The sequence below is a fragment of the Chlamydotis macqueenii genome, chromosome 1, assembly GCF_036417535.1.
Source record: "Chlamydotis macqueenii isolate bChlMac1 chromosome 1, bChlMac1.mat, whole genome shotgun sequence".
NCBI classification, from domain to species: domain Eukaryota; kingdom Metazoa; phylum Chordata; class Aves; order Otidiformes; family Otididae; genus Chlamydotis; species Chlamydotis macqueenii.
The window spans coordinates 8,324,932-8,338,980 of NC_141556.1; the positions used below are offsets into that span (position 1 = coordinate 8,324,932).

Sequence of the window (14,049 nt, forward strand, 5' to 3'; positions counted from 1 at the left end):
ACACAAAATCCCTTTGACTCCAGGTAACTCCTTTCAGCTCTATGTGACCTCCATTCATTCCTTTAACCCTTCAGCGTATCATATGTAAAGCAAGGATAAGGACAATCGTTACTTCAGAATGGTGCAGCGAGATGGTACTGCACGGCATTTCGACTCCCTACAGAAATGAGAGGCAAATGAGCACCCAAACGTACAGAAGCGCTGTCGTCTTGAAGGCGAGAGGACTCAAAGCCGTGTCCGTGAGCGGGCCTGCTCCCCGCCAAGGCACGCAGGAACTTTGCTGGGCTGGTGACAGGGCCACAGGAGATCTGAGGAGCTTTCAGCATGGCGATGGCTGTGCCCGGGGAGAACTCAGTTGTGTGTGAACGATGTTAAATTCCCCCAGGATTGATTAGAAATAATTTACTTTTTTTTTTTTCCCCTGTAGTAATGCCAAGATGGATTTCTCCAACAGAAGTGCAACATAACGAGACACTGAGCTTCGCGTTCAGACATCGCTCATGTCTGGTTAGATTATGCAAAATCAGGGCTTCAGCTTGGCTGCTTCGCTAATTACTGCGCTCGGATAAAAAAAATATTTACGCCGTCTCCGCGTGGTTCATTGCCTGCAATTAAGCCATGAGAGACGCCACTGGCGTAACCCAGCGCATGCCCGGAACAGCTTCGTTCGCCTTTCTCCATTTTAATCTCTATTTTCTCAGCGGCTGGGCCCTACGGGGTTAAACAAACCAGTGCCCGCCCAGGCCCAGGCCCAGGCCCAGGCCCAGGCCCCGGCCCCGGCCCCGGCCCCGCCTGACGCGCTCCCCGCAGCGGCCGCTTGCCGCCAAACCGCCCGGGCCGCGCGCGCACACCCTGCCCCGTTGCCATGCGCGGTGACGTCCCCCCCGCAATTTTTTTTTTTTTTTTTTTTTTTTTCATTGGCTGCTCCACCGATGACGGCGCGTCCAAGTGAGCCTCTCCACGATTGGTTCGCGAAAGAAAGAGTGAGCGGCGCGGGCTTTGATTGGCGGCGGGGGAGAAGAGAGGAGCGGGATTGGTTGGGAGCGGGAGGAGGGGGTGCGGTGCGGTGCATTGTGGGGCGGCGGGCGCGCGTGGAGCGGCAGGGGATGATGGCGGCCATCGGTGTTCACCTGGGGGCGAGCTCTGCCTGCGCCGCCGTCTACAAGGTGAGGGGCGGCGGCCCGGAGGCGCCGTGGCCGCTCGGGGGTCCTTGCCGGGAAGGGAGGGGGGGGGGGGGGGGTGTGGGTGTGGGTGTGCCGCGGTCATTTCTGTTCCCTCGCGGCGCTGCGGGGTCGCGGAGCCGGTGGAGCCCGGACGGGGCTCGGCTCACGGGTGGTGCCTCTGCCCGCAGGATGGCCGAGCCGACGTGGTGGCCAACGACGCTGGGGACAGGGTCACTCCTGCGGTCGTTGCTTTCTCGGAGAGCGAGGAGGTGAGGCTTACCTGGTGTGGTGGGGGGCTGGAGCGGAGGGGAGCTCTGCCACTCGCTCAGTTCTTTTTTTTTTTTTTTTTTTTCCCCTGCGTTTTTCATTCAGGTTGTTGGCTTAGCTGCAAAGCAAAGTAGAGTAAGAAATATTTCAAGCACTGTGGTGAAAGTAAAGCAGATCCTTGGGCGAAGGTAAGAGAACAGGTGTGAAAGGGAAGTTTAGCTTTCCACGTTAAAGCTGCTCCGTGAAACAAAGTCTCAGCGCTGATCTTAAAGGTATTTTAATCTTGTGTGATAGTGGTGCGGTTAACCTGACATTGACAGGAGGATCTATCAGGTCTTAAAAACTTGTTGTATTATGAACTTCTTATTCTACGTTTCATTCCAGGAGTAACGAGATGTGTCGTGTTTTATGTCTGAATTTGTGAGATCAAATTGTGAAATTCTTTAGCAAGTTGCATGTGTGCTTTTGCTATATACTTAAATTTCTTAAGTACAATTTCTTGTTGTTACCTGAATATTTTGCTGTGGCTAAAATGCAGTGTGGTTTTAGTTGCATGAAACTTTGTGTTGTCTTTTATTACAGTTCTAAAAATACATTGGTATAATGCTTGCTGTCATTCTTCACTTAGTGGAGCTGAGACAGATGGCGCTGGCAGTTACAGTCATACCAGAACTAAACTTGTTGGCTTAGGTCTAACGTCAGAGATGCGACAAAGGTTTTTACTGATAACCTGGCTGTGTGTTGCAGCCCTTTCATTGAAGGGAGGTGGTGAGCTGATGTCTGTTCTGATGTATTTTCAGATGCATAACTTTTCACGGTTAGTAAAGGATTAAGGATAGCTTATTGGTGTGACATTACTTCAGTCAATGCAGGGGAGTTGAACTAGATTACTTTTAAAGGTCCCCTACAACCCAAACTATTCTATGATGCTATGAATGCACCAGAAGTGCCACTGAAATCTTTTATGGTGATTATTGGAGATAGCAGGTTAAACCAATCTGTTGGCTTTTGTTTTCTCTTTTCACTAACTTAGGTGTTTTTCCAATCTTTAGTTTGGGGAAAGTCAGAACTGTTGGGTTTTCTTCTGCTGTATAAATGTATCCACAGACTGGAAACAGGAATTCCGGTTGAAGTGTAGCTTCATATGCTGTAGGCATAAAGAATATCAGCAAGAAGAATTTGTGCAGTTACTCTTGAAGATGTGATTTAATTGGTGTTTTGAATTTGTCTGAACAGCTCTGGTGACCCACAGGCAGAGAAATACATTGCCGAAAGCAAATGTTCGGTGAGTGTGATCTAGGATTTTTGTTGTTCCCAAAGTAACCTGTATCAGTTTGTACTGTTCTTCTTGGCATTGTCTGTACCACACCATGTTTGTGTTCTCTAGTGATCAGCTCTCATCCATTTGCTGCTGTATAAAATGTTTCTCTTTTTATGAAGTAGACAACTTAACTTTGTTCTGAGATCTACCATCAAAATGTAGTCCAACAGAAAAAAATCATATTTATCTCTCGACCATTCTCAAAAGGGATGATTCTTAATATATTTGAGCAATAGCCTGGTGGTTTTTCTTCGCACTGGTAGAAGATGCTCAGGTTACAGCATCTTCTGATAAAAATGCTTAACCACTTCATTTAATCCCAGTATTTAATTTGGAGAATACTGTGCTTGTTACTAGAAACCTTTTTGCAAATCAAGAGAAAAATTATCCTGGAAAATACATTCCTGAAGAAGGAAGAGTTTTTCTCTGGTTTCTGTGTTCATATTGACATGCTTATATAAATAGTTGTTATTTTTTCTTATGGAATATAAGCAGTCAAGTACTTTTGTTCTAAATGTTGCTTTTGTACTAAGGAAAGCTTCTTAATAGAAAAAGTCTGGAGTCGAAGTCCATATGAATGTCACTGTCGTGTCTGTTGGATAATACAGGGTTTTTTTGTGGTCTTTGATAAGCATCTTGGAAGCATTTATTCTCTTGTAGTGGAGAACTAACACAGAAGGTATTTACGCAGTCCAGTGCTTTTTACTGTGGGTGGAAACTAAACGAAACATTATTTTTTTGTTGATAACCAAACTACGTAGCTAACAAAGGTATGTTGTTTTTGCTTACAGATGATTGAGAAGAATGGGAAGCTTCAATATGAAATAGATAATAAACTTATTAGCCCAGAAGATGTGGCAAAACTAATCTTCAGTAAAATGAAAGGTATATAATAAGTAAAATCATAACATGTTTTTGTTTTCTTAAGCTGTCCTCATATTTTTAAGATGTAGTATTTTTTTTTTTTTTTTTGCTTTTAATCAACATGTTCTGCCTATGTTTGTAAACAGAAACTGCTCAGTCTGCATTGGGTTCAGATGTAAATGACGTTGTTATCACTGTACCATTTGATTTTGGAGAGAATCAGAAAAATGCCCTTGGGTAAGAGGATTAAGATTTTTCTGTTATTTAACGTACCTAAAGCAGACTAGCTGGCAGATCAGCAATGGGAATTCTCCTGGACTTCAGCTTGTGACTACCAGTCAAGACCTTGGGATGTTATTTGTATTGGGAAGATATGAAAGTAGGAGATTAAATCCTGACTTTAGAAACTTTTCATGGAATGTCATTTCGGGTGTGGATCTTTAGTGTCCCCATTGAAGTGTGAATAATTTCTCAGCCCTCCTCCATAATTTCCCATCCCTTCATACAACAATACTCACCAAACCAAGTGATGTTACGTGCCTTTCTTGAGGACTTTTGTCAGAGAGCAGATATTGAATACACAACAGTATTCCACTTGGAAGTTCTGTTTGCAAAAAGTTCTACTGAAAAAGTTTCTCCATATGAAAACATCTGGACTTAAAGCTGTGCATAATTGGCAGCATCTGTTTCTGCTTTCTGATATGCAGAAGCCCTGATGTTTAACTGTCCTGGAATACTTAAAGCACACTTCAAGTTGGTCGTAAGACTTTAGTGAGCTGGAAGTATGTATAGTGAAACACTCTATTGCTTTGGCGTGCAAGTTTCAAAATGGCTTCAAAGCTGAGGAAACAACTTGCAGGGCAGTCCCAGGGTTACTGAAGTTTAAAGAAAATATGTAAAGAAAATGTTAGAAGTGAGGTGCGGTAACTTGATTTGGAAGTAAAAGCAATTTTGTTAGCATGGTATCTGTTGAAATAACATACCAAGGACTTTTAATACCATGCATTAAGATAAGTTATGAAGTTTAATTGAGGGTGGAGTTTTTCATTTTGTATCTGAAGGGAGTTTTACTGTTTTTTATGGGGCGTGTAGACTGATACATCAGTGTTTTCTTTGATAATAATCACACAGCAGACCCAACTACCTGAAGAGCACAGTAGCAAGTGAACTGCTTGATACCTTTGTTTTCCAGTCACTTTGGTTTGTTAATATAATGCTGTAACCAAGTTCTGAGTTGGTGGCATACATAGTTCAGATGAAACCTTAATAGTGTGCATGACTATAATGAAATCGTTGTAATAAAATGAAATGCTGTTATGCCTTATCACAGGGAAGCAGCTGCAGCTGCTGGATTTAATGTTATGAGATTAATTCATGAACCATCTGCAGCTCTCCTAGCTTATGGAATTGGCCAAGATTCACCCACTGGGAAAAGGTAAAATCCTAATGTTTTACTTCTTAAATGTAAGCTGCTGTACTTAAACCCTGAGAAATCTTAAATGAGGGAGTGCTGTGTTGCCTTAGCAGTCAATACAAAATTAATTATTTGAGGCTTGTTCTTTTTTCTTTTAATAAAGCCAACAACAATTTAGAAGTTGTAAATCCATAGTGGTTTAAACCCCTTTGTTCTGGGATTGTTTGTTTGGGTTTTTTTTTTTTTTTTAAATTGTCTTTAAAGATTTGTCCCCAGATTCTGTCTTGTTCTTTAATGAGTTGATTGGCTTGAAGAATACATCCCTTAAACAGATTCTGGCGTAGCTCTTTTTCAGTTGTGGGAGATGAGGTCATTTTACATACAGTAGAAGAGCTAAAGCCAAGTTCCTGGGTTCAGTAGGTGCCTTGAGTTTCCCTTACAAATATGGAAATGCTTCACAAGATCTTCAAAATAGCGAAGACTGCTGTCAGTGCAAACAGATGTCTTGTTTTTTTTTTCCTTCTTGGTTGATATTTTTTACCTTTCTCATATAATTCTTACCTGTAATCTTGAATGTAATATTCAATTCTCATTTATGTTGTAGGAGAAACGTTCGCTGTTCTCACTGAATGAAATAGGCTGCTTTTGTTCTTTAGATAACATTGGCAAGTAGTCAGTGGTACCAAGATGCATTAAATACAAACACCCCAAATCAAATTCACTTCACAAAACTGATTAAAACCTGCAATACATCATGTGGTGGTCATCTTTTTAGAAAGTGTGTCAAAATACACATCATTTTAGATGGCTTATTAATATTACTTTCTTTTTTTAACCATGGCAGCAATGTGTTGGTTTATAAACTTGGTGGAATATCGCTTTCTATCACAGTCATAGAAGTAAACAGTGGAATATATCGTGTGCTTGCTACAAACACAGATGATAGCATTGGTGGAGTTTGCTTCACAGAAGCTCTAGCACAGCACTTGGCTTCTGAATTTCAGAGGTGGGTTTTGAATTCCATGCATGTTGTTGTTAGGACAAGAACTTTGTTCTCTGATGCTTGCTTGCACCGGGGAGTGGGGAAACATTCATATTAGGTTGTCAGATCTAGCTGACCCTCTGCGAGTGAAATGGCTCAAATAAAGATATGAAAGTTATTAAAGATAATAAAGATATATCAAGTCAGTTGTTTGGGGGGAGGAGGAAGACTGGGAAATGCTTGGTTTTGGGTAAATGTTGCCTGAAGTTGGTGTTGAACTGTTTTGTGTTTTCAGTGATGTATGTGAGTACAGGTTGCTGACACCCCTTCAGTCAGAAGCTTTTGGAGTGGCAGGGAATTCACCTGTGTGGGTCTTGTTATTTTTCTTGTTGGGGTGAAGGACTGTGGAGGGGCTTGGGTGATCAAAAGGAAGTCTGTCTGGTGTGTCATCCTATAGTGAGCAAGAATTAACAAATGCATTAATTACCATTAGCTTGAGATGGTCAGTTGGGTACTGTCACAGGAGGAGCATTTTTGGATGAAACAGACTGTTTTGTTGACGTGTCTAATGTTTGGTGTTCAATTCCTCCTTAATCTGCAGTTAAAATTGGTTAACTTGCAGGCCTTTTCTTGCTGTTCTTGCAGTCTCTTACAGGATTTGTTCAGCTGAGAAACTGTTCAGAAAGACTTATATCTGTATGATAAGCACTAGTGCCTGAGTTCAGGGTGCCTCTACACAGTGTTCTTTACTTGAAATTGAAACACTTTTGTTCTTTGTGTGCTTTCATTAGTGGCGTTGTAGATAATGCTAAAACATCTACAGAAAAAAAAAAGTTTAATGACTTCACCCTGTTTTTTCTGTCAGAAAGTTAGTGTTATCACTCAAATGCCTGCCTTTCTAAACTGATATCTCTTCTTTTTTTTTAAAATGTAGGTCTTGTAAACATGATATTAGAGGAAATCCCAGAGCTATGATGAAGTTAATGAACAGCGCTGATGTTGCAAAGCACTCGTTATCAACCCTGGGAAGTGCAAATTGTTTTGTAGATTCATTGTATGATGGATTAGACTTTGATTGTAATGTGTCCAGGTAAAGCAAATCTTGAAGCTACAGCTTCTATATAAAACTATGCTTGAAATTTTTCCAGTTGGTGCTTAGGATGTTCAAAAAGCTTTAATTTTTGGTGGTGTTAATTTTAGAAATGGAAGTAAGATGGAAGACCAGCTGGCTTTGTTTCATGTTGACAGTTCTGTTACGATGCAGTCTCTGGTAGATGGAGTAGCAGCACTAACAATGTTGCCCTGATGGTTAGAAAATAAAGCGCACAAAGGCACATGTAGACCAGATCTTTGGAACCTAGTTGTTGATGAAAGGAAAATAGATACTGTAATCAGCGAGGTGGAGTTTTGCTCCCCTCCTTATTGTTTCTTGTTGTTCATTTTGCCTTAAAGAAAGTAAGACTTTTGGACTCTTTCATCTAAATACGCTCCAGGCTGATAGGAGTCATGGAAATCTTGATGTTGCCTCTTTTTGACAGCTGGAGTAGAAAGATGTTTTCTGTCTTTTTGTTCATGCTGCTGTGTTCTGCTCTAAGTCTTTTCCCTTGGGATGATCTCCTACTGAGATGTTTTTGATTGCTTTTCCAGTCAGCAGCAGCTTTAGCAAAATGAAATAGACTTTTCGATTCCAGAACTGTGCATCTACTCCTGCAGCAATTTGATGTGATAAAATAAGAGGCAATATGTTTGCAAGTGTGAGAAGCAACACTGTGTAACTTGTTTTGGCTCAATTTTGGATAAGGTTGCTAGTCCTGTGGACTAGTGTTGCAGAATTTGACTTGTATTCATACAGAGTAAAATTTGCTCTTCAGGCTTGAAAGAGCCCAAAGCAAGCATAAGTTTGGTTTTCAGTTTGCTTAAGTGCCTACTCCCTGCATGCAAATCAGGACAGGGCTTGATTTGCCGCTGAAAATTCAGGAGGCACGTTTGAGTCTTTGTGCCTCCAGTTCAAAGATGATGAAGCAGTTCAAGGATTTTTCCTTCTTCTTTTCACATACGAGTCAAGACAATACTCACACTGAAGAAGAATTAATGTTCACTTTATGTAAGTGTTAATGATGGAATCAATGGCACAGATATTTTCACAAAAAAAAAAACCCAACTGTTTATTTGGGATTAATAATTGTTAAATAAGATTAAAAAAAAAAAAATCCCTAGTACCAGATATAGCTAGACAACCACAGAATATTCTAGAAATTATTGTTCTTCCATTTCAGGAACTTGTCTCTAATGGGTAAGATTACACTTCTTGAAGTTTTTTGTGTTTTTTTTTTTTTTTCTTTTTCTCTTCTAGGGCCAGATTTGAACTTATCTGTTCCTCACTCTTTAGTAAATGTGTAGAAGCAATTAAAAAGCTTTTGCAGCAAGTTGGATTTACAGCAGATGATATTAATAAGGTAATAATAGAAGTCACTTGTCTGTAGTATGCTTTAGAACTCCACAAGAACAATATTTATGGGGGCTATTTTCCTTGCAGCCTGAGATTATTTCGTGATGTGTTTAAGCATTTTTTGGCTCACATATGACAAAGTATGTAGGCTCAAGATCTTTAGAACTCCTACCTTTGCTTTGATTTTTGGTTACTTGAAGTTAAGTATCATGTAGAGTCAGAGTTAACGATGTATTTTTACTGCTGTGTATTGAGTTAATGGTAGAGGATTTGTCTCCATTTGGTGTGTTGGTGTAACTCTTGGTAGAGCTGAGGAATACCGTCTTCAAGTTTAGTATATAAACTTTCTTCAGCCCTCACTGAGCTTTGGATGAGGTTTGCTGACATTTCTGAAGAAAGCCTCAGTTTTAACTTTTCTTTGTCTTATGAGATGCATAGATCACTTAGTGTCTACTTGGTGCCTATGCTCCTCCTTGTTAGTTTAAAAAACTTAGGAACACATCAGATGCCAGACCATGGAGTGCTTTAATACCAAAGGTGGTGACTACAGTAGCAAACATTACTAATTTTATTCAAATGCCTTTTTTACTTTGGTACAAGAGAGTAACTTCATCTTGACTCCTGTGCACGAGTGTGTGGCAAATAGTGCTGCATTTATTGCTGGTGGAATCGGCACATAAATTCTGCAGCAGAAGTTAGCTGGTGCTTTTAATGATAGTTAATGCTATTTTCAGACTCAACACAAGTTGCAACGTATGCAAATTTAAGATACCAAGAAAAGAATTTGTAGTGTGAGAGTAATCAGACTCAAGGCCAGGCTGGATGAGGCTCTGAGCAACCTGCTCTAGTTGGGGATGTCCCTGTTCCTTGCAGGGGGGTTGGACAAGATGACCTTTGAAGGTCCCTTCCAACCCTAACCATTCTATGATTCTATGAAACACTGAAAGGGCCTGTGCAATGTATATCTGTGGAGATACGGATAGGGGGACTCTGGAGGTCCCTTCTAACTTGACATTATTTTGTGATGAATTCCTCTGTTTTGAAAATGTTACTTCATCTAGCTGATGCTTAGTCTAAGAAACACTTTTCAAGATACCATTTCAGACTTGTAAGCTATTTCCTTTAATTTTGAATACAAAACAGAAGTCAAGCAAAGATGGCATTAATTTTTCTTTTAACAACTGCAGATGATAAAATATCCCAGAGCAGTTTGCATTTCTGTATTGCGAGTTGTGACCTGTCTGTTTTATCTGTCAGAAGAAAGATTTGAAATCATTAAGGCATGTTTTCCAGGTAGTTCTCTGTGGTGGGTCTGCTCGAATCCCGAAGCTACAGCAGCTGATCAAAGACATTTTCCCAACTGTGGAATTACTGAATTCAATTCCTCCAGACGAAGTTATTCCCATTGGTGCAGCCATAGAGGCAGGAATTCTGCTAGGGAAAGAGAATCCTTTGTTAGAAGAAGAGGCACTCTTCATTGAGTGTTCTGCCAAAGATATTCTTCTTAAGGTAAGGCTAAAATTACTTAACTTTGAAAATTTTACTGCTGCAACAAATATACAGCACGACTTATGCGTGATTGATGTTAGAGAAACAATATTGTTTTATTATTCTGCAGGTTGGCTATAGATCAGCACTAAGTGGTAACTTAGATTTATTGACAAATAATTGACAGGAGAAACTGCTTGATTTTTAAGGGGAGATAGGTTGTGTCTTTGCTGTGTTGTAGTAGCTGTACTTCTTTTACTTTTTCATTTATTTATAGGAATGGATTTTTGGTTTGTGGGTTTGTTTTGGGTTTTTTTGGGGGGGTGGTTTTTTTGTTGTTTGGTTTTTTTTTTTACTTGTGATGATAAGTATAGCAGAGATAATGAATCTTGGATTTCTTTTCTCGTGGAGCACCATCTTAACACTTCCAGCTCACTAAAGTACTTGGAGAAAGGCGTGAACTTTTTCTTTCTTTTCAAAGGGAGTAGACGAGTCAGGGGCTGACAAATTCACAGTGCTATTTCCATCAGGGACACCATTACCAGCTCGAAGGCAGCACACCCTGCATGCTCCTGGAAACACTTCTTCTGTATGCCTTGAACTCTACGAGTCATTGGGGAAAAGTCCCATGAGTGAAGAAGGTAAATTTGCACAGGTGAGTGTACACACATTCATATGCACTTTTAATATCAACCGCTTGGAAATGAAGTGGATCTGGGGGCAGGGGAAGAACTGACACCACCCCTGCCAAAACTTCTTGTTACAAATTTAAAATGACATGTGTCTCTGGAAATAGTCTTTAAGCATTCTTCTGTAAATGTGTTGTGGAGTATTGAAGCACTTTTTAAAGAAATTGAAGTTTTCCATTTGAACTTCTAAATGGCTGGCAAGGTTTGACATTTGGCACTACTGTGGTAAGCTCACCTGGGATGAGAGATCATAACCAGTCATTCCAGTAGAATCATAGAATGGTTTGGGTTGGAAGGGACCTTTAAAGGCCACCCAGTCCAACCCCCCTGCAAGGAGCCGGGACATCTCCAGCCAGATCAGGTTGCTCACAGCCCCATCCTACCTGGCCTTGGATATTTCCGTCTTGGCATTAAATACTAGATTTTATTTTTCACAGTGGTAAGATGATATGATCAATCCTCACCCGATAAAAAGATATAACCAGGAGGCAACCTATTGAGAGAACGTAGCTTGTTTGAAACACTGATGATGTGCTTACCTTGGCTTCTGTGCACTTAAAGCACCAGGGAGGGGGCAGATGTGGCTGAAATGGATGGAATACTTCAGAAAATTGTTGTTCCACCTTAGTCCTGCCCAAAGGTCTTTAAGGGGACAGGGAAGGGAAGAGACCTAATAATTACAGAACTGATCTGAAGGAAGGGAACATGGTACTTTTACTGTAGTCTATGGGAGTTGTAGGTACTCCAACTATCTTGGTGATAGACCCTGAAACAAAATCACTGCAACAGTAGTGCAAATAGATAAAATTACATAGATTTGCACTACGGATGAATGAACTCCACTAGAGAATGCTTTGATGTTGAATTATTAGTATGAGATGCTAAACAGAATTAATTGCATACTTTAGGTATTGTGTCACTTCATTAAACTGCTGTGCAAGGATGTAGATAACTTTGATTATAATGTAACTTTTTTTTAATAGATTATACTCCAGGATTTAGATAAAAAGGAGGATGGCCTACATGATATACTAACTGTACTCACTATGAAAAGGTACCCGAAATATTTATTGTTCTGCTGTTAACTTGCTATGTCCTGCTTCTGACAAGCTGTCTTTTCGCCTCTTACAGAATGTTTAATTCTCTGTTGGGAAATTTCAGCATTTCATTGCTTGCAGGGCTGCGTCCTAGCAGGGGTAAATTCTGTAGGAGTGTGGTTTTTATGCAGTACTTTCTGTGCTTTCATTGTTTGATTCCTAAAGAAATAAAACTTAACACAGTTATACAGATGATTTTTAGCAACTTTTGAACTGTTAATCAGTTTAACTATGCTTGGGAGTGGCCAGAATCTCAAATTTCCTGTGGAAGGGGTCGGAGAGTTCTGCTGAATGCCCATACTCTTAGATTCTACCTGACTTTTTTCTATCTTTATTAGTTGCTAAGGAATCCATGAAGGGCTTCTCATACGCAGCATTTGTGATTAAAACCTGTGGCTCTGTGCTTTCAGAGACAGAGTTGTTAAGCATGAGAAACAATGCCACAGGAAATTAGGTTTCATAAATCTACTTATTACTTATCTTACGGCAGGGTGGGGAATGGGGATGACATGATATTAAAGAAATTTCTCTAACTTAAACCTTAATAGGAGTGCTTTGGCTCATTTGAAATACTCTAAATAGTTTATAAAGATATCAGAAAGTGGAATTCTAAGTAGTCAAAGTATGTTTGTCTTCTGAGGACTGTCCCGAAGTTCATGCTGCTTTTCTAAATAATATAAAAGTTGTCTAGATGTTGCTGAAAAACTAAATCCCTACTTGCTATTTGATTTCAAAATACTTCATTTTCTTATGTTAACTATCAGATGTATTAATGCTCTGTTAACAGACTTCACCTAAAATACCTTGTTAGTTGTACAGAGACTTGCACTGAGCATTGATAAGAAAAATATCTTGGGGATTATATATGCAACTGTGTAGTGCAGAAAACCTGCATTATTTTAAAGACGTTTTCAGTAATATTTAGGTGAAAAATATTATAGAAAGTTCACTAGAGCACATCTGTTTCTTTCTAAATATTACATGTGACTGTTGTATGTCTAGATGAAGTAGGATTCAATTCTTGGATTTTGAAAAGTAAGGTTTTCCTCCTTGAAAGAGAGCCATAGTATTTAAAGATTACTTCTGCTTTTTGAAAGTCACATTCTCATGCTTTGAGAAGACGTGCTTATCTGTTGGTTGCTGTTACTCAGAGTTTTCAAGATGAATAATATTACTGGTTACTCTATTTATAGACCTGTACTAAATAAACTTAGTTACAGTGTTCAAACATGTTCCTGAATCTGTTCCACCATATGTAGAGAAGGTGCATGCTTTAATGGAGAGAAAGAAGCGCATATCAAAATACTCAATAAACTAAACTTAACTTCATAAATCAATTTAATCTGTGCTGCATCGTGTTCTCCCCTGGATATTTTGATGCTACTCTTTCTTCCTTTCGACTGCGTGAAGACTATTATTTATCCTTTCTGGAACATGTGGTAACATACTAAGGGTTGTGTTGAGATAGTCCTAAGCATACCTTTCTCTTTTATCTAGGGATGGGTCCTTGCATGTTACCTGCACGGATCAAGATACTGGAAAGTGTGAAATCATCACTGTTGAAGTGGCGTCATAGTCTCTTGAAAGCAACATTTTTCTAAGTTGATTTTCGTCTCTTATTGGCTTTTCTGCCAAAGTGGTGACTCTCTGAGATATCTTTAATGATTCTTAGAGGACTGTAATTGAAGTAAAACTTTATGCCACCAAGTCTGTTTGAAGAGGAAAGCGTGGTACAAAATGTTAATCAAGAGATGCAGACAGCAGAGCATTGAATTATCAGCGCCTGTTTCAAAAATGAAGAGGGCAAATCATCACGCCTGTGGTTCAGCAACAAGCATATCGCACAGTCTAAGGATTTTTCCTTGGACTTATCAGGTCCTGTACCTGCTCACCCAGTGTATCAGTGGCTTCAACAGCACAGCATTGAACCAGCAAGAGCTAGACTGGTGAAAATCCGCTCCAAATTGTGCTGAAATCCTGTGTGGTCTTGATGTTGCCTGAAACCATGGAGGTGATGCCCATGTGCACTGGCCTCTTCAGCAGGATTTTTTTTTTTTTTTTTCCATGGACTTAGCGTAAGATGGTTTTGTGGTGTTACCTGAAAAATATGTGTAAGGGTTGTATGTGCTTATTTATGTGTTATTAATAAAGTAAGTTTTTTATGCAGCTCCTGTCATCCTCCATTCTCTGTGGCACTGTTCTAATCTATATGTTATATATTTGTTTGGATATAAGCTGGCACCTCTTTTCCCTCTAGGTAGGGGACTAACAAGGAGGGGGGAGATTGTTAAGGGTCAGATGTTGCCTTGTAAAAC

General features: G+C 39.9%; 1 protein-coding gene across 3 annotated transcripts; it reads left to right on the forward strand.

The window, feature by feature from the left end:
* The first annotated feature begins 1,092 nt into the window (after positions 1-1,092).
* Positions 1,093-13,901, forward strand: HSPA14 (heat shock protein family A (Hsp70) member 14). 3 transcript variants are annotated; one of them, XR_015257549.1, is made up of 14 exons: positions 1,093-1,166; positions 1,352-1,432; positions 1,536-1,618; positions 2,667-2,715; positions 3,543-3,636; positions 3,762-3,852; positions 4,946-5,050; positions 5,874-6,035; positions 6,946-7,101; positions 8,365-8,467; positions 9,754-9,969; positions 10,479-10,603; positions 11,621-11,691; positions 13,232-13,289. XR_015257549.1 is itself a non-coding variant. In XM_086739943.1 (14 exons), exons 1-14 carry the CDS (start codon positions 1,107-1,109, stop codon positions 13,308-13,310), a joined length of 1,524 nt encoding a protein of 507 aa, XP_086596069.1. In that variant the 5' UTR covers positions 1,093-1,106; the 3' UTR covers positions 13,311-13,901. The 3 variants fall into 3 exon arrangements, 2 of the variants coding, with proteins under 2 accessions (XP_086596069.1, XP_086596070.1); XM_086739943.1 differs by having other exon boundaries at positions 10,430-10,603; positions 13,232-13,901; XM_086739944.1 differs by lacking the exon at positions 1,093-1,166 and having other exon boundaries at positions 1,384-1,432; positions 2,584-2,715; positions 10,430-10,603; positions 13,232-13,901.
* Positions 13,902-14,049: the final 148 nt, after the last annotated feature.

Coding starts and splice junctions, on each gene's coding strand:
- HSPA14 (XM_086739943.1), top strand. CDS start 1,107: ATGATGGCGGCCATCGGTGTTCACCTGGGGGCGAGCTCTGCCTGCGCC. Junction 5,051..5,873: donor GATTCACCCACTGGGAAAAG/GTAAAATCCTAA, acceptor TAACCATGGCAG/CAATGTGTTGGTTTATAAAC. Junction 7,102..8,364: donor TTTGATTGTAATGTGTCCAG/GTAAAGCAAATC, acceptor TTTCTCTTCTAG/GGCCAGATTTGAACTTATCT.